Source organism: Dromiciops gliroides, chromosome 4 (genome assembly GCF_019393635.1).
Source record: "Dromiciops gliroides isolate mDroGli1 chromosome 4, mDroGli1.pri, whole genome shotgun sequence".
NCBI classification, from domain to species: Eukaryota; Metazoa; Chordata; class Mammalia; order Microbiotheria; family Microbiotheriidae; genus Dromiciops; species Dromiciops gliroides.
Genome location: NC_057864.1, coordinates 421786495 through 421805786, shown reverse-complemented (window position 1 = coordinate 421805786; position 19292 = coordinate 421786495). Strand labels below are relative to the sequence as shown.

The 19292-nt window shown below is 35.0% G+C and overlaps 1 protein-coding gene across 1 annotated transcript in view; it reads left to right on the top strand.

Annotated features, from left to right (window-relative positions):
* Positions 1 to 19292, top strand: part of DPYD (dihydropyrimidine dehydrogenase) — a 1058206-nt gene that overhangs the window by 502096 nt on the left and 536818 nt on the right. Inside the window, 1 exon segment of the mRNA XM_043962696.1 lies at positions 14020 to 14204. Coding sequence (XP_043818631.1) covers positions 14020 to 14204 — 185 coding nt within the window.

Here is a 19292-nt window from a genome sequence, read left to right as displayed (position 1 = left end):
GTAAACACATTATCTTATACATGAATTCTCTATCTAGTATGACAGTAACAGATACTTAAAGTGATAAACAATTTCATCAAAAGAAATGAGTCAATATTCAATATGTCCATTGATAAATCAAGCAATAGGTTTTAAACATAATACCATAAACAGACTCATTAAACTCATGGTTCAAAAAAAAAAACAAACAAACAAAAAAGCAGTTTACCTGCAGAAGGAAAAGCTTGTTAAGGTTAAAGTATTTAAGCAGTCAGAATTTGGGGTATGCCACATTGTTTCAACTGGTTCTCCAATTCTGTGCATGTCAAAGTGGCAGGGGTTTCTGAATTGTCGTTAATTTTTCTAATGCTATCATAATGTTCTTTATGGTAGAAAATGTGGAGTTCTGTAGCATCAGTTTTGTCTGTGCCACTGATTTTCAATAAAGGCTGATTTAATTGATGAACCACAACATTCAGCTGATGCTGCTTAGCAAATGCTACAATTGTATCACTAGGATCATTAAAACTCTTTTCAATTTAATTAATTATTAATTTATATGGGATACCTATGTATATAAGACATATTGATATACCAATTATGTGTATATGTTTGGGTGTGTGCATATATTGGCCTTAGACTAATTATTGTATATATATATATATATATGTGTGTGTGTGTGTGTGTGTGTGTATGTATGTATGTATGTATACATATGCCTATATGTATACATACATATACATCTGTATGTATATATACAGATATATCTGAATGTATATATACATACACCCACATGAATTGACATTTTAATTGGTCCAAGACACACACATATATACACACATGCATATATATATGCACATATATACAAACACATACATGTATGCGAATATGCAATATATACACACATATACAACCAGAAGTATCTTCTCTTGTCTCCTTTGTTGGCTTTTCCTCTATGTCATGTCTTATAATGGTAGGTGTACTCCAGGGCTCTGTCCTGGGCCTCTTTCTCTTCTCCCTTTACACTATTTCCCTAGGTGTATCTCATCACCTTCTAAGGTTTATTAGATCTATACAGATGACTTCAGAACTACTTGTCCAAACCTAAACTCTCTCCCAGCCTTTAGTGTTGCATTTCCAATTGCCTATTAGATATCTTAAAGTACAGATGTCCTACAGACATCTTAAATTTGAAATTTCTAACACTCAACACTATTTTTTTCTACCAAAACCTTCCCCTTTTCCTTATTTCCCTATTACTGCTAAGGATGCCAACATCTACCCAGCCACCCCAGCTGAAATCTAGGCATTTCTTTCTTACTTCTATATCCAATCAGTGGTCAAGTCATGAGATTTCTACCTTTAAAATATTCTCATATACATCTTTATTCATTTGTATATTGTCTCTCTCTTTAGACAACTTGTGTGCAGGCAATGATTTTCATTCTGTTTTGTTGTTGTTGTTGTCTGTTGTTGTGGTTATTTTGTCTTTGTATACTCCAAATTAAGCAGAATACCTTCTTGGCACATATTAACTGAATGAATGAATAAATGAATGAATGAATGGAGTAGATAGATTTCTGTGGTTGCATCTATAACAGAATTTTGTATGGTTTTAGCAGTTCTGAGATACTCCTTGTTGCAAGAGAAGTTTTACAGGCTGTGTTTTGCTGTTTCAATTTAAGTGCTTTTTTTTCTATCTGAAATAAACAGTAAACACAGAAATAGCCAACTCACTTAACCTCTCTCAGATTAGATTTCCTTATCTGTAAAATGGAGAAAATGATAACACCTGCCTCACAAATAATGAATGAAGGTAACATGAAGTAATACATTGAAAGTTATTTGAAAGTATGAAAGTGTCATATAAATAATACTTTATTGTTATCTTGTGTTGTTCCCATAGTGGGATGAATAGAGAGTAGGTCTGAGTTCCAGAATGATCTGAGGTCATATCCTATCTCTGACATACACTGGCTTTGAGACACTGATCAACTCACCTCAGATACTTTAATTTCCAGAGAAGGTTTTGGATTGCATGAGTGGAAGGACTTTCTTTATTCTGGTTCACATTTCACTCTTGATATCACAGGTCTAGTCCTTATCTGTCCTTATTTTGATTTTCAGAACCTTTCAGTCAACTGTGGTACTGAACACAAGTTCAGTAATAATGATTTGAGAAATAATGCTTGCTCTCTTCTCATATTATCATCACTGATATACTCATTTTTTACATTGAACATTTTAATAAAAATGATCAAGATTTTTTTTGGCAAGGCAGTTGGGGTTAAGCGACTTGCCCAGGGTCACACAGCTAGTAAGTGTTAAGTGTCTGAGGCCGGATTTGAATTCAGGTCCTCCTGAATCCAGGGCCGGTGCTCTATCCACTGTGCCACCTGATCAAGATTAATGAGTAATTTTAAGGATTGATAAATATTGATAAAGGCTTGATTGCCTTTGGGGAGGTATTACTAACCTATGCCTTCCCTCACACACACACATAGTTTTGTCATTTTCTCTTATCTGGATTTTTCTTGTAAAAAAAGTCTATACAGGGGGCGGCTAGGTGGCCAGTGGATAAAACACTGGCCCTGGATTCAGGAGTACCTCAGTTCAAATCTGGCCTCAGACACTTGAGACTTACCAACTGTGTGACCCTGGGCAAGTCACTTAACCCCCATTGCCCCGCAAAAAACAAAACAAAACAAAAAACAAACAAAAAGGCTATACATATAATTCTAATAAGTAGTAGATGTTTTGTGATTGACCAATCAGTTTTAAAAAGGTTAAGAAATCTAGTTTTGGAGAGGGAAAGGGAATGCACAAAGATGTTGAGGAATAGGCCAGTATCTCATGAACCAGGAATAACTATGCTCTTCTTACAGAATAAACAATATTCTTGTGTTATCTTTGTCTTAATTTCATGTCCAGGCCTGGTAAATAGACAAAACTTTGCCTTGCAGCATCTTTCCTAAACCCTAATTTGTACATTTCAAACCATTTCACAGAGAGTTGCAAGAGACATCCAAGTTTTACTAGTCTTACCCATACCTCACCAGTAGCCTCTGTAAGTGGTCACTCAGACTCCCTTTGAAGATTCCCCACTTATGGGAACCTATTACCTGCACTGGCAGCTCATCACACTTTTTAGATAGCTCTAATTGTTAGCAAGTGTTTTCTTACATCAAGATAAAATCTTCTTCTCTGAAACTTCTATCCATTATTCTTATTTCTACTCTCTGGGGCCAAGCAGGACAAGCCTAATCTCTCTTCTTCATGGCAACCTTTCAATACATGAAGACAGCTATTTGGATTTTATTAACTTGAGACTCTCCCTAAGTACATATTAAAAACTAGAAGATTATGAATTATGACTCAAATAGTTATTTTATTGATGATTTTGTTAATTGCCACTACAATCTCCTTTGTCTTATGACATGAAGTATATTTCCCTTACTTCATTTTTTGTCACTATATTTCACTAGAATGTATGTCTTCCTTGCTAGAAGTTGCTGAACTCTGTAAATGAGTTCAAAAAGGAGTCAGTCTGAGAATATACACAGACATATATGTATGTACATATACTATATATATATCACTTTTCTACATATGTAAGCTATAAAATCATGTATTACTTGAACATTTTTAAACATTTTCATTAGCCAGGACTCTTGTAAAAATGTTAATATAATTTCTAGATGTCATACTGAGAGGATAAAACAATAATGCAGTTTAAAATTCCATTTGTAATAATGTTCACCCAAAATAATGGTTCCCTCCTCTAAATAACCTCAAACTTCTAAATGTCCTTCTTATACTGGGGGACCCATAGTATGTTAATAATCTGAAGGTTATTGGAAAAGGTGATTTTCCTTTTTTACATCTATCATAGCCTTAATTGGGTGTAACATATATATGGAGACACGTGATTTGAAGGAAGCCTTTGAGGCTGAATACTTTTTCTGCATCAAATGTATTGCTCAATAAACAATGGACTTTTGGAACCCAATGTACGAGGAAATGGATTCCGAGTTCTAATTAGAGCCAAAGTAACTGCACTGTGACATGAAACTGCCCAGGAGGTAACAGGGTGGCCTGGATCTGGACAAGAGAAAACTCACCTATCAGAACACAGAATTGCAAAGAGATGAATGGAAGAAGGCTGACTAGAATAGTAACATCATTACAGCTGGTTGGCAAGTGGCATAGTAGTCTAATTCTGGTCATGATAAGGTGAAAGCTCACCTATCAGAGCCCCGAGTACCCAGAGATGAATGAGAGGAACAATAGGAAGAGACTAGAGACTGCACAATTTAGAGCTGACTGAAAAAGATCATGGTGGCCTTGTTCTAAGCAACATAAGACAAAAGCTTGTTTTGGGGTAAACAATGCTACTTTTTTTCCCTTTCACAATTATTTTGATTTTTCCAAGATCATGGAATTTCATGATTCATAATCATAGAACATTTGTCAATATACTGTGTTTTTAAAAATATAAGTTGTTGCTTCAAATAACTGAAAACACATTGCAGTTTCCAAAAATGCCTTCCAGCATCATCTCTTCTATTCAAACCTGGTCCCAGCTCATTGTTTATCTACAGAACCAGTGTCAAAGATGCATATTTTAACCTATTATTTCATTCTGCCTATTTAGCAGCAAGCAATGATATAAGTAACATATTTTACCATCTACCTTCATCTTCAGGGTATTATTGGATAAGGATTTGTATGTTTCCAAAGTAAATAGGAGCATTTTCTGGGCCTATTAAGAGGAAATACCTCCTTTTTTTAGACTCTGCCTAGAACGTCTTACTTAACAGGACTAAGCATCTTTGGGGAGTACACATATCAAAAGGAACACATACTTGTTTTCTTAGCACTATAAAATCTTAATGGTCTAGCCATTTGTCAGGGTGTAACCTCAATAAAAACATAAAAAAGGAACAGATAGAAATTAACTTCTATTTTTTATACCAACTATGTCTTTATGATCAAATAAGTGCCGAAGACAAAGATCCCACAATATAAGGTTTTTTAAATGATAAATACACTTGACTTTTTTAAAAAATAAAATGCAGTCTCGAAGATTTTCCTCAAATTAGGCATTTTCCTAGGTGTCAAAGTTCATATCTCAGATTTTGGAGGCACCAACATTTGTTCAAACCTCCCAGACCACTTCCAGTATCAGAGAAGTCACAAATTTTTATTGTATCCCTTTTTATTGTTGCAAGTCTTAATTGTTAGAAAGGTCCTTATGTTGAGATGAAATTTATATCCCTGTTACTTCTGCTGAATTCTCCTGCTGAATTCACCCAAGCCCAGTTCATTCCCTTTCTTATATGACTTTGGTCAACATGAATTCTCATATCCTTTTTTTCTTTCGTTTTTTTTTTTTGCTCATCCATTCACATCTGTATTTGTATATGATATAATGCATTGATAATATAGTTCATTCAGCCAGTCCCCAAATGTTGTTAGTTTATATACTATTTTAATAACCTCATCTAACACCAAGGGATGCCCTGATTTATGATAATCTTAATTTAGCTCTAATTTAAGACATCACTTCAGAATTGTGCATTTACTTATATACTAAAATTATTTAAATGAATTATTACTGTATGTTTTAAGTTTGTATTGAAGTGCCTACTGCCAATTCAGAGTAAAAAAAGTCAGTAAGATGGATATCAAAAATAACATTAATGAGCTGCTAAAGCTAAAATTACAGGAACTTATGAAATTGGTTAAACATAAAAACCATTAAACTGTTTACTGAAGCTTCACAGATATACTGCAGCTAATGAGCATTTCTGCTATTTAAATAAGCCCAAATTGAACACACATTACATGGATACATAATTAGTCATGGCAGTCAAACACACATAGACTCACTTTTAAAGCTTTATTTAGGGAATCTTTTCCATTTGATTTGTTTTGTTAATTAAAAATTTTTTTAGTATTCACTATTTTAATAATATTGTTGTTGTTTTTCTTTGCCAGTGATATAATTTACTACTGGTTTTCCATTTGTTTTTATATGTTCTTTAACTGTGGCAAATAGGGATTATATATTAAAGAGTTTTTGCTTATCTCCATTTTTTGTAATTTCTAATTCCATTGGTAACAATATTGAGAACATTCCTTTTAATTCCTTTGTTGATTCATATGTATAAAGTAACTTGGTAGCACTATACACTTTAAATGTTTCTACCATCTCATGATCATTGTTGAAAAATATTTATGAGAACCTAACTATGCTTAGAAGTATAATAGTATTTTACAAATCACATTAAACAATTATCCTTGCCCTCAAGGAGTTAACAATGTAAAATAATGGTAATAGTGCAAATAATGAAGGAAATTAATGTAAAATATTTGAAACTCCTCTAGGCAACATGGTGTATTAGTAGAATACCTCAATTCTCTATACTTTCCAATCAATCTTCCATATAGTTGACAAAATGTTTTTCCCCTAAAATGCAGTTCTGACTGTGTAACCTACTAAATAAAATTCGATGAATCCCTGTTACCACTAGGATCAAATATAAGTGGGATGGTTGGTATCATTATGAAACCATAGGAAACCCTATTCTTAGTGTTTCAGGGACCCGAGTTACACCGCAAAACAATGGATCAAACTCATAGTCTAATTATAAGTACTTAAAGTCCCAAGATTCACCTTAATTCTGCCCACAAGGCTTTAGTTATAAAGCACTTATCAATAGCACACAATTAAGGCCCTAATAAGAGAGGGCAATGGAGAGAGGGAGAAGAAGAGAAGGAAAAAGAGAGAAAGACAGAGACAGAGAGACACAGAAATAGACAGAAAGGGAGAAAGACAGGGGAAAAGACACAAAGAGACAAGGAGAGAAGAGAGATCAAGAAAGAGAGAAGGTAACGACAAAATAATATCCAAAAAATGCTTTGCAAACCTGAAATGCTATATATAATATATGAATGTTATATATAAATGCTAGCTATTATTATTATTATTATTATTATGCAGAATCACCAGATCCATAAAACACAATTTAGAACAGAATAAAGGCATGTGCCAGTCACATCCAGACTAAGTGAAGGGTAATAAGAATAGTTTGATATGTAATTCACACCAGTGTCAACACTCAGTACCTCTTGTCCATTCTCCTTCCTTTTGACTTCTTTTCCCTGTGGCCTATAAATTAAAAAAAAACCCCTGCATCTTGGGCTCTTGTTTGAACTGCCATGCCAGCTCTGGCTGGCCACCACACCAGCTGCAGTTCTTTGCTTATCTGTTAGCCTCTAGCACTTCATTCTGGACCACAGGAGGAAGGATAGAACCCCTTCTTTTCCTTTTTTCTATCTCTTTGAGTCACAGTCCTATCCCTGAGACTTAACTTTGTGAGAAGTCTATGAGAATCTAAGCCATCCTCTACCAGCTCCCATCCCTGTGGCTTTATATTATACATCTCCATGCCTGGGATGCCCTCCTTTCTCTCTTCTGCCTCTTAGAATCTGTTTCCTTCCAATCTCAACTCCACTGTCACTTTCTAAATCAGTCTTTCCTGGGGACAGCTAGATGGTGCAGTGGATAGAGCACCAGCCCTGGATTCAGGAGAACTTGAGTTCAAATCCAACCTCGGACACTTAACACTTACTAGCTGTGTGACCCTGGGCAAGTCAATTAACTCCAATTGCCTCACCAAAGGGGAAAAAAATAATAAATCAATCAACCTTTTCTGATCCCAGTTTCTAGTGCTCTCTCCTTGTCCCAAATTACCTTAGATTTATTTTGACTAGATATCATATATACTTCTATAAATATACTTTTAAATGTTTCTATTATATTTATATTGTTAAACATTCCCCAATTACATTTTAAGTACCTGGGAGTTTTGCAAGCCATGAGTTTCAGGTTTCTGGTGTAGAATACTCCCAGTATGGAAACTTTCTCCACAGATGAAGATGAACAATTGAATCTATCTGGAAATCATAGTCTTACAGTGTTGTCCGAGCCCCTGAGAGACTGAATAACTTGTCCATGGTTTCACGGGCCCTAATAACATGCAAGTTCTTTGAAGTCATTCACTGTTCATGTTTGTCTTTGTGTCTTCAACACTTAGCACAGTGTCTGGCACAAAAAGTCCTTAGTAGATGCTTTATGATTGATAATCAATGCAAAGACCCTTCCTAAATACCTAAGATGCATCAAGCAAATTATTAATTGCTTTGGGAGGAACAAAAAGAGATAAGCATCCTCTCTGCCCTCAAGGAGTTAACAATTAATTAAGGAAGAAAAGATGGAAAAAAACAATTGACCAAAAAATGTACCATATAAGTACTGAAAGAGTTCAGATTGTAAAATCAGAGTATGGACTGGTGTTGTGGTTTGGGAAAATTTCATTGAGGAGGTAGGTTTGAAATATAAGGCTTCATCCACCATCCGCCAAGTGAAAGGAAGGTAGTGTTGTGTAATGGACTCAATGTTCAGAAAGCTTGGGTCCAAATTCTCCCCATACATGAAACAGCGGAGTTTCTTCTTAGTACCTCACTTCTTAGCACCTCAAACAAGTCTCCAAGACCCTTGGTTGTAGATCTGGGACTAAACTTGCTTCAGTCTTAGAGAAATGTTCTCATGTTGAACACGTTATAATTCGGGAAGATGCTATGACATATAAGAAAGTTGACTGGGGAGTAGAGGGTTGTATAGAGATTCTCACCATTCTCATGGGTGTTTGTTGTTGTTTTTTCTTTTTCTTCTTCTTGGTCTGCCTTTTCTAGACTTTCAGTCTGACTCTCCACTTTATACTTGGACACTGAGAAAAAAATTCTTTTTGTATGTAGCTTTCAAAAAACAAATGTAGCAATCTGTTTATCCATAGGAAAAGCGTGGTTCTCAGCATTTAAAAAAATTATGACATAATTTTAAAGTTATTCCTAATGTTGAATCCTAAAACTTATTAATGATCCAAAAAGTACAGTGATAATGGTTCTTTGTTATGATAACCATTGGGTTGTTTTTGGAGAATCAGTCTATGCTTATGTACTAAAAATACAACAAATTTGACATTCATTTATAAATACTGAGAAATATACTTGTCATATGCTAGCAGGTTTCTCTTTTACATATATGACAGCAGGGCTACATCAGTTTAATTGACCTTGGCAATCTGCATCTGCTAGTGATGTGTCCCTGAGGGACAGTTTCTGCAATTTTAAGCTAAAGCTTTTATTGAAGAACTTAGGTGTCACAATACAATTAGGCCTCAGAATGAACGAAAAAATAGTTCATGCATTACATTAGGACTGAAAAAAAGGTCCTATTCTTAAAAATGAAGTAATTGATATTGTAAAGATATCCCACTATGTCTTCATTTTTAAAATAACTGGTTCTAAGACAATGGTAATTAAAAGAAGGGAAAGGGAGAAAGCTGAAATCTCGGCCTTCCAGTGTATATTAAAAAAGACAGAGGTCTTTTAAAGATTGCCTAAAAACTCCAGTGTATATATGGGTTGAATCATCATGATTACATTTGGGGAGACTGTGCTGTTGGCTTCCCTTTTTACGTTCATTTCTGTCCAACTATTAGGCCCTTAAGTTTTATGCAGTCACCTCAAATGCAATAAAGTTTCTATGGGAATATTCATCTTTCTGATGATTACTAGTAACCTATTTTTTGTATACTTTTTAGATAAGTGGGGAAACTATATGTGACTCCTAATCATATTTCACTTAAAACTTCATAAGAAATATCAAGAAAGGGGGCAGCTAGGTGGTGCAGTGGATAGAGCACCGGCCCTGGAGTCAGGAGTACCTGAGTTCAAATCTGACTTCAGACATTTAACACTTACTAGCTGTGTGACCCTGGGCAAGTCACTTAACCCCAATTTGCCTCACTAAAGGAAAAAAAATAGCAAGAAATTATTTGATCTATGAATATTAATATATATTTTCACTCCATTTGTATTTCCATTCCTGCTGAATTGTTTAATAGTAGGAGAGAAGATTTGCCATTGAGTTTCATTTGCAGGTATGCCAAGCTGAGCACACATAAAGAACCATGAAAGGGTTGCAGAAGGTGCCAACAATGATGGTCAAAGTGATTAAATGATCAAGGAATTATTAAAGGGCATTCTCAGGAGAATAGACTTGAAAAGAAAAAAAAGTGCAAAAATGAAGGCTAAAAAGGAAAAATAATTAAATAGGTTCAAAAAAAGGTTTAGAGAAATTCATAAATTATAGATCCATAATGTATTACAAAGGGAAACTAAGAGTACTGGAAGCAGTAGCCCTCACCTTAACATGTTACTGTCATAGACAGTAATGCTTCACCATTGGTGCTTTATTGTCACTGCTTGAATACAAAGTATATATAAATCTAACCCAATGTGGCATTTCTTACTTTCATCTTAACAACTCACACTAATATTTACATGGTATGGCACAATTTACAAAGCATTTTCATAAAAGAAATCCAAAGTCAATAATTACTTTCCTATCATGTCCATCTTACAGAAGAGGATAACCGAGTCTCAGAAAAAGTCAACTTATATGACTACTAAGTGACAGTCAGAACTTGAACACAGGTCCTCTGACTCTCACTCTAGTGATTATTATGCCGTACCAGACTGTCTCCTTGGTTTTATAAGCAGCAGTTGTGCCTATTCTTTTCAAATATTTCCTTCAGGGAAATGCTTTGAAGATAAAATACCAGATCCTGTTATTGGGATAAGATGTTCTGTGTTATTATTGGCATAAGGCATTATGTGTCATTATAAAAAGGAATTGAAATGTGAACATTGAAATAGACTGCTTTGCTTTTGATTCTTTTTTTGTTCCCCAAGAGATGAAGTAATAAATGTACAAGAGATGTGAATCCTTGAAACAGACCTGTCTGAAAATGAAAAGATCATTTTCAGAAGATGACAGGGCTCTCATTTTCTCTACCCACTCTCTCCTCCACCCCTTGGCCTTGCTCTCTGACTTCTGCCCCCACCAATGTACTGAAAACAATCTCAAATGGCAGGAATAGCCTTCCAATCCAGTGGCAGCTTCTAAATTCTCCTCCTCCTCGACCTTTCTGAAGAACTTGACACTATACTGACTAAAACTTCCTGTTGGATATTCTCTTCTCCCTTGGCTTCAGAGACACTACACTTTTCTGCTTCATATGCTGCTTTTTTAATATCTCCTTTTTTTCAATCCTTATGTGTCCTTCCCCTGCTCCCAACCTTTCAACATAAGTGCTGCCCGAGATTTTCCCCTTGACCCTCTTCTTTTGTCTCTAGACTCTCTTGACATTTTCATTTCTTCCCATACCTTCAACTTCTACTCTGGTAGTTGGCTCCTGAATCCATAGGCTAGCCTTGGGATCTCTAGTTTAAGTCTTTGGATCATATTTCCAGCCTTCTATTGCACATCTCCACCTGGAGGTTGTTTCAAAATCAACACATCCAAAACTAAACTTAATATCTTTCCCTTCAACCTATTATTCCTTCAGACTTCACTATTTCTATTAGTGGCACCACCTTTTCAACTAGTGTCTCATTTGAGATCTTGTGATTATTGTTTGTTCCTTATCATCTCTTATATTCAACTACTTTGTTTGTTTAGTTTTGTTTTTTTTTTCCCTCTTTTGTGGGGCAGTGTGGGTTAAGTGACTTGCCCAAGGTCACACATCTAGTAACTGTCAAGTGTCTGAGGCCAGATTTGAACTGAGGTACTCCTGAATCCAGGGCCAGTGCTTTATCCACTGTGCTACCTAGCTGCTCCTATCCAACTACTTTTAAAGTCCTAAAGATGCTCTATCTGTAACGTCTCATATTTACCTCTTTCACTATAGTCGCACCACCAATATCCTACTACTAGCTTCATTTCAGCCACATGGAATATAGTATTGATCTGCTAACAGGTCTTTTGGGGCACACTATTGTCCCTTTTCTGCCACCAATATTTATATATAGATTTGGTCATGACTTGTCTGTGCTCAAAAGTTTTGTTGTTTTTCAGTTTTTTCAGACTCTTCATGACTTCATTTGGGGGTCTTCTTTGCAAAGATACAGGAGTGGTTTGCCATTTTCTTCTCCACTGGATTAAGGCAAATGGAGGTTAATTGTTTTTCCCGGAATCACACAGCCAAGAAGTGTCTGCAGTCATATTTGAACTCAGGAAGATGAGCCTTCCTGATTGTATGCTCAGTACTCTTTCCACTGTGCCATCTACCTGCCCCTATTCTAAAATAGTGACCTTCTGTGGCTTACTAGGTGGTTCCTTTTTCTGGTATTCAAGACTCTCCAATTTGATTAAATTCAACAAATATTTATTAAGCACTTACTCTAATTACTCTACTACCTGATACTACCCTATTTTTCTGATCTCTTCTTTAGTTCCTCCCCCACTTATATTCTACACTCAGGTGCAAAGCAAATTAATCTTTGCCAAATATGTCCTATGATTCATTCGTTGCCTTTGTTCCTTTCCTCATGCTCCTTATTCTTGGAATGTTCTACCTTAATCTGAATTCTTACTCATCATCTAAAGACAAACTACCAAGGCTGTTCTTCTACAATGTGTTCTCTGATCCCTTCCTATTGCGAAAGGCTTCTCTCATGGACCCTAAAGAACCCTTTTGTTTTGCACCTATATGTTTACTTTTTATAATGATGTATTTTAGAGATAAGTATGTTTATGTCTTATGCTCTTACAAAGTTTTAATCTCTGTTAGGACCGGAAGAGTGTCATAATTCTTTATATCTAGCCCTAAGAACGATGCTCTACAAGTAACTGCTAAATTAAAATGATAATCACTTTTCCCCAATGAGTGTAAATTACAATTTAGAAGCTATATTTTATGTTTAAGTTGTGTGTGTGAATATATGGCAACTTAAATTTTAATATATTACAGTTTTGTTGTTGTTTATAAAAATAAACATTTTCAATTTAACCCTTAATTAATTTAATTACTGAAAATGTTCAGTAATAGTATGAGACAACTGTGATTATTAATAGTATATTGAGGGGTAGCTAGGTAGAGATATCAAGAAAGGGGGCAGCTAGATGGTGCAGTAGATAGAGCACCAGCCCTAGAGTCAGGAGGACCTGAGTTCAAATCTGGCCTCAGACACTTAACATTTACTAGCTGTGTGACCCTAGGCAAGTCACTTAACCCCAGTTGTCTCACCAAAAAAAAATAGTATATTTAATTAAATAGCCATGGACCTCTTGAGGCTGGTTGGATTTTTTGAGGTTGTTACCCATAATAAAACTCAATGTTAGTAAATTGTGGAAAGTTTCTTATGGAATGCAGATCAAGTAATTAATATCTTTTAAGATGTAATCAGATGAGTCTTAAATATAAATTATAGTCTATTCAATTGTTATATACAAATATAACATTTTAAAAAGTATGGTTTCAGGAAATATGATGGAGTTGGAGCCAAAAGCCCGAATAAATGTTTGAACCAAACTACTTACCTTTGTGACCTTGGACAAGATTCCTAACTTTTTTGGACTTCGGATTCTTTCGTTGAGGAACTCGTAACATTGGGGAGAGGAGTTTGAATACCTGGCCTCTGCCATCCCTTTCAACTCTAAATCTGTAATCCTAAAATCATTATTTCTCTGGCTAAAGGTGGCTTTTCCAATTCTATCTAAGATTATGCTAATTTTGTCATCATGGGCATACTACTTATTGACTTATTAAATGACTTGGGCAGCTAGATGGCACATTGGATAAAGTACCATCCTTTGAGTTACAAGGACCTAAGTTCAAATGTGATATCAAACACTTACTACTTATATGATCATTGCCATTCCACTTTGGAATTCTATCCCTGATTGTTGTGGAGTTTTTCTTTACAATAGGCCAAAATTTGCCCCTTTACAATTTCTATCTATTATTCCTAGTTCTGACCTATAGGTTTAAGCTAAAGAAATCTAATCTCTCTTCCCCATAGATAGTCCTTCAAATACTTGAAAACAGATCAACAATCATAATTGTTTTTCACATTATCACTATATCATGTTGATTGTTCACTGTTGATTCTCTCACTTGTTTACAGTAAAAGAAGCTATGCATCCTATCAAGTTTAACCGATGGGGTCTTCCAGAAATAGATCCAGAGACTATGCAAACCAGTGAACCCTGGGTGTTTGCAGGTGGTGACATTGCTGGTTTGGCTAATACTACAGTGGAGTCAGTGAATGATGGAAAGCAGGCTTCTTGGTTTATGCACAAATACATACAGGTATGTCTCCCTTTTTAGTTTAAATTGATATTTGTTAACACAGTTTTTCATTTATTATTGCTATTAAATATAAGACAAAGGATTTCTGTGACACATTATATATGTGAAATGTCTGCTATGGATGAGATAGAGAAACATGCCTAGAATAATAAAATATTTGAGTGGATTTTCTGGTGTAGTACCCAGGGATTAATGGCCAACTAGAACTGGAAACCACAGGTCTCCTTCCTTGATCTTACCCAACCACATCTATCTACTAGATCTATTTATATATATGTGTGTGTGTGTGTGTGTGTGTGTGTTTGTATCAATAAATTAGATTTAGTTAGAAATATCATATTAATCAAATAGTCACACAAACAAAGCCAGAAAGGATAACTAAAAGGTAATTCAATGAATCAATATTCAAAATAATCTCAGCAGGTGAGAAATATGAAAGCAAAGCAATAGATTAAATATAACAGGAATAAAGGTAAAATTCTCCCTTTAACTTGAAAATTCAGTTGCACTGGTATTGAATAGGAAAGGGCTAGCTTAGCAGCAGTTTATTTGAAAGTTTTCAGCATGTTTTAATTGACCATAAGCTTAAAAAAACTCAGTACTATCAAATTATTATTAAGTAGAGTTCTTTCAAAATATAGCAAGAGAGTAATATCTATTCTTAGAAGAAATGATTCTGATGTATTTTTTTAAGTCAGATTCACTTTTGACATTTGCTTCTTATGTGACACTGAATGAGTCATATGATGATTGGTTCAAGGAATTGGGGATCTTTACCCTGTAGAAGTAAAGACTAAGGGAAGACAAGAATTCTCTTCAATTATTTGGAGTGCTTTCATTTTTAAGAAGAGCCTTTTCATGTTACTTTAGATATCAGAGCTAAGACAAATAGGGAAAAGATAGCAACAAATTTCAGTTTGATTTTAAACTAATAGTGAAATAAGTTGATTTTGACATTATTACTGAATGACCATCCAGTTAACCATCCCTTGGGTATTATGAAGAAATTTAATTGCATTGAGTGGGGAATTAGGTCAGTTGATTAAACTTCTTCTTCTTTTTTTTTTTATAGTGAGGCAATTGGGGTTAAGTGACTTGCCCAGGGTCACACAGCTAGTAAGTGTTAAGTGTCTGAAGCCAGATTTGAACCCAGGTACTCCTGACTCCAGGGCCGGTGCTCTATCCACTGTGCCACCTAGCTGCCCCTTGATTAAACTTCTAATTCTAAAATTCTATATGTGGAAGATAAATGCATTCTTTGTTCATTGATTTGACTTTTAAAAAATTATTTAATCTGTCACAATATCTAATGGTGTTGATTCCCTCCATGGCCACCATTTGAGCTCTCAGAGCTTCTCACCTTTATTTCCCCCAAATCTTCCAAGATATGAGGGGATAGTTTGTTCGCTCACAGTTCAGCCCCACCAATTCTCCAGTCAAAACAAACTCCACAGGATTTGACAGAGGGGTGTATTTGAGGGATGGGATGGATTTCTACTCAGTTCAAGGTATTTCATCTCCAATATCCTGCTATCCTTAGGAACACCAAAAAAAAAAAGGTGCTAGAAGAGAGAATGTGGAGTTACTGAACCAGCTAAGCCAAGTAGGTTGTATGAAGCACAATTCCCACTGTGGCACTTGAATCATTTCTAAATCAAACAAATTATTTCTGCATTCCTGATGGTGTTAGGTGCAAAGTACTAAACAGGGTAAAAAGTATTCATGAGCAAAGACAGTGGGAGAAGAAACATATAAATGGACAAAAAAATGCATTTATATGTGTTACTTTACAATATATAATATAGTAATGAATACAAACTAAAGTCAATCATGTAAGCAATGGAGGTAAAGCTCTTTCTAACTCCAAATTGTCTTCACATTTTAAACTGTTTTCCATAACAAGCTTTCAAAATTTGTTTTTTGTTTTTTACCATCTCATCTAAAGGTCTTTTTTTCTTTTGCATTCTTTAATGAATTATGTCCATAAGCTCCAATTAGTTGGAACCTAAGTAACGAACTAGTGATATGGTTAGTTTACTTGCAGCATAAATAATGCCAATTTGCCATCACCCCAAAAAGTCATAATATGTGTGTCATGCTTATCAATGCTTTGTTGCATAAATTTGCAATTTATGTAATATAATAATTAGCATTATAAGCATTCACTGTTAGATCTCAGACACTGATGGAGATGTGGCACAAGAAGGCTATTATCACATGGACAAAATAGTTTGATTAGTTTATGATCATTTAATGTGAGGGAAAAATAAGTCTTAAAAAAGCTTATAAGAGACTGAACTTTGAACGTCAAAGGAAAACAAGTGGATGAAATACAGAAAAGATCTGCAAATGTTTGGGTTTATTTTTCTTTTTGTTTTTGTAGCACACTTTTAACTGTTAAGGAGAGTGGAGATACAACTTTGGGGGGGGGGCAGGGCAATGAGGATTAAGTGACTTGCCCAGAGTCACACAGCTAGTGTCAAGTGTCTGAAGCCAGATTAGAACTCAGGTCCTCCTGAATCCATTTTCCATCAAATCAAAAAAATCAAACTGATCCCTATTCCCAATTTCCTTATTCTCTCTCTCTCTCTCTCTCTCTCTCTCTCTCTCTCTCTCTCTCTCTCTCTCTCTCCCTCTCTCTCTCTCTCTCTCTCTCTCTCTCTCTCTCTCTCTCTCTCTCTCTCCCTCTCTCTCTCTCTCTCTCCCTCTCTCTCTCTCTCTCTCTCTCTCTCTCTCTCTCTCTCTCTCTCTCTCTCTCTTTCTCTCTCTCTCTTCCCTATCCTTTCCCCTATCTTTATCTCTATCCTGGGAACGATCTATATATTAATGTATAACATGATGATAAATATATAAGTAGGATACCGGAAGGGTTTCATCAGCAGTGTTCCATAGTATAGCATATATTTACTATAACACGGGGTCTAGAAAAATATGGTCTCAATGTGCTTATCATTAAGTTCTCCAGAGGTGACCCACCCAACGTAAGGAAGACTTTTCTTAATCTTTCTTGGCATCTTATAAAATTGATAGAAGAAAATAGACAAAAGACACACAAAATGAGTAGGCATTATGGGATGTCCAACTGCATTGTGAAAGGGAATATGTTCGTCAGTGAAATGTCTGATCTTTTTGAGTATTGAAGTGATAGTTTGTGATCTAACCTATCAATGAATGGAAGTAGTTCACTCTACTTTAAGGGCTAATTAATTCACACAGTATAGTATGGATTCATACATGCCACCAGTGCAATTGTATAGTTAGGATTGCTTTGTCAATACACCTTCCACATCAATAAGCTTGTTTGAATTGGGACCTTCATTAAGACATTTGGATTATCCTCACAGCTGGGTAGCTAGGCTTTCTCTGAGCTGTATTGGCAAGTTTCCCTTGTCAATGTTTTCTCCATTTACTGTTCATCATTCTTTCATGTTAAGCTGGTCCTACTCTCTTTCCTCTCTTAAAGGACTCAAAAGTGAGCTCACTTGAATTATTTATAAGAATATTAGTACAGGGGCAGCTAGGTGGCGCAGTGGATAGAGCACCGGCCCTGGAGTCAGGAGTACCTGAGTTCAAATCCGGCCCCAGACACTTAACACTTACTAGCTGTGTGACTCTGGGCAAGTCACTTAACCCTAACTGCCTCATTAAAAAAAAGAAAAATAGAAAAAAGAATATTAGTGGGGTCCACATTTCCTACTAGGCATATTTGCTGTTATACTTTGGGGGAAGTTGTAAATAAGAATTACTGACAATACACTCCAGATTAATGCATGTGCTTAAGTGATTGAATATAGATAAAATCATGTTATTAGTAAGTAACTTTGTATTGCTTTGTAAAGAATATATTCCTTTACCCACGTCTGATGAGGTAATTTATTCAAAAAATATTTCGTGGCTGCCATGTGCCTAGCACTATATAGATAATGAAGTAAAGGGCAAGGGAGAGAGATGAGGAAAAGAAGCAAATGTTATGGCCTCTTTGTTCAAGGGTTTTATAGTGAGACAAAAGATAATAAACAATTACAGAATAATAAAATGAAATTTAGAATAAAAAGTTGAATGATATAATTAAGGTAAAATATTTAACATAGATTATAATAGCTGAAGATGGTCAGGAAGCAGGATGATCAATTATAAGGAATTATAAGGAAAGAATTCTTGGAAAACAAGGATTTGAAGTGATCCTTATAAAATGTCTATTCTTTGAATGGGGGGATAATATTAGCAGAAAAACATGCATTTTGGAGTGGGCTTTAGATTGGAGTGGAAGTTATGGATTGATTGATAACATCAGATAAATTAGATACAATAATACTATAGAGGACCTTGGGTGCAAAGATAAGGAATTTAAATTTTATTTCATAAGTAGTGGAGATTCTTTGAAAGATGAAAAATTTTTAAAACTTTAGTATGTTACTATAATTTCTCTTATCTGTGGAAATGCATAGATATTGTAAATATCTATAAGCAGGTATAATAAATTTATTTGAAATAAAAATTTTCAGGCTATTATCTCTTTTATCTTTGCCTTATGGATTAAAAAAAAACCACTGTATGAATTGATGCAACCTGGTCCATTAAGGTATTCTTGAATTTTGTTCTTTAAAGCTCTTTCAAAGAGAATTGATATGATAAAAGGTAAGTTTAAAGATCAGCTTGGTATTATGTAGGACCAATTTGAAATAAAAAGAAAAAAAAACTTAGAGGCAGAGAGATCAGACTTGAAGTTTTCTGAATTAATCTACACATGAAGAAATGAGGGTGTGGATTAAGGCAGTGAAAGTGGAAGGTTTCTATCTAAAATAGATATTGAGAGAACAAAATTGTAAGATTAGACTTGGAAAAAATATAGGAAAAATTAAAACTATAGGGACATGTTGATGCCTTATCAGACATGGAAGTAGAATAGTGAAGAGGAAAGATGATGTGTCTTGGTCATGTTGAGTTTCAAAATGATTTTAAACACGTAAAACACTACGGTTTTGGGGGCACTTGATGCAAACTTGTAGTAATTAGTAGAAGTATTGTGCCCATTTTACTAATGAGGAAATTGAGGTTTAAAGAGGTTAAGCATCTTGTCAAGAATTA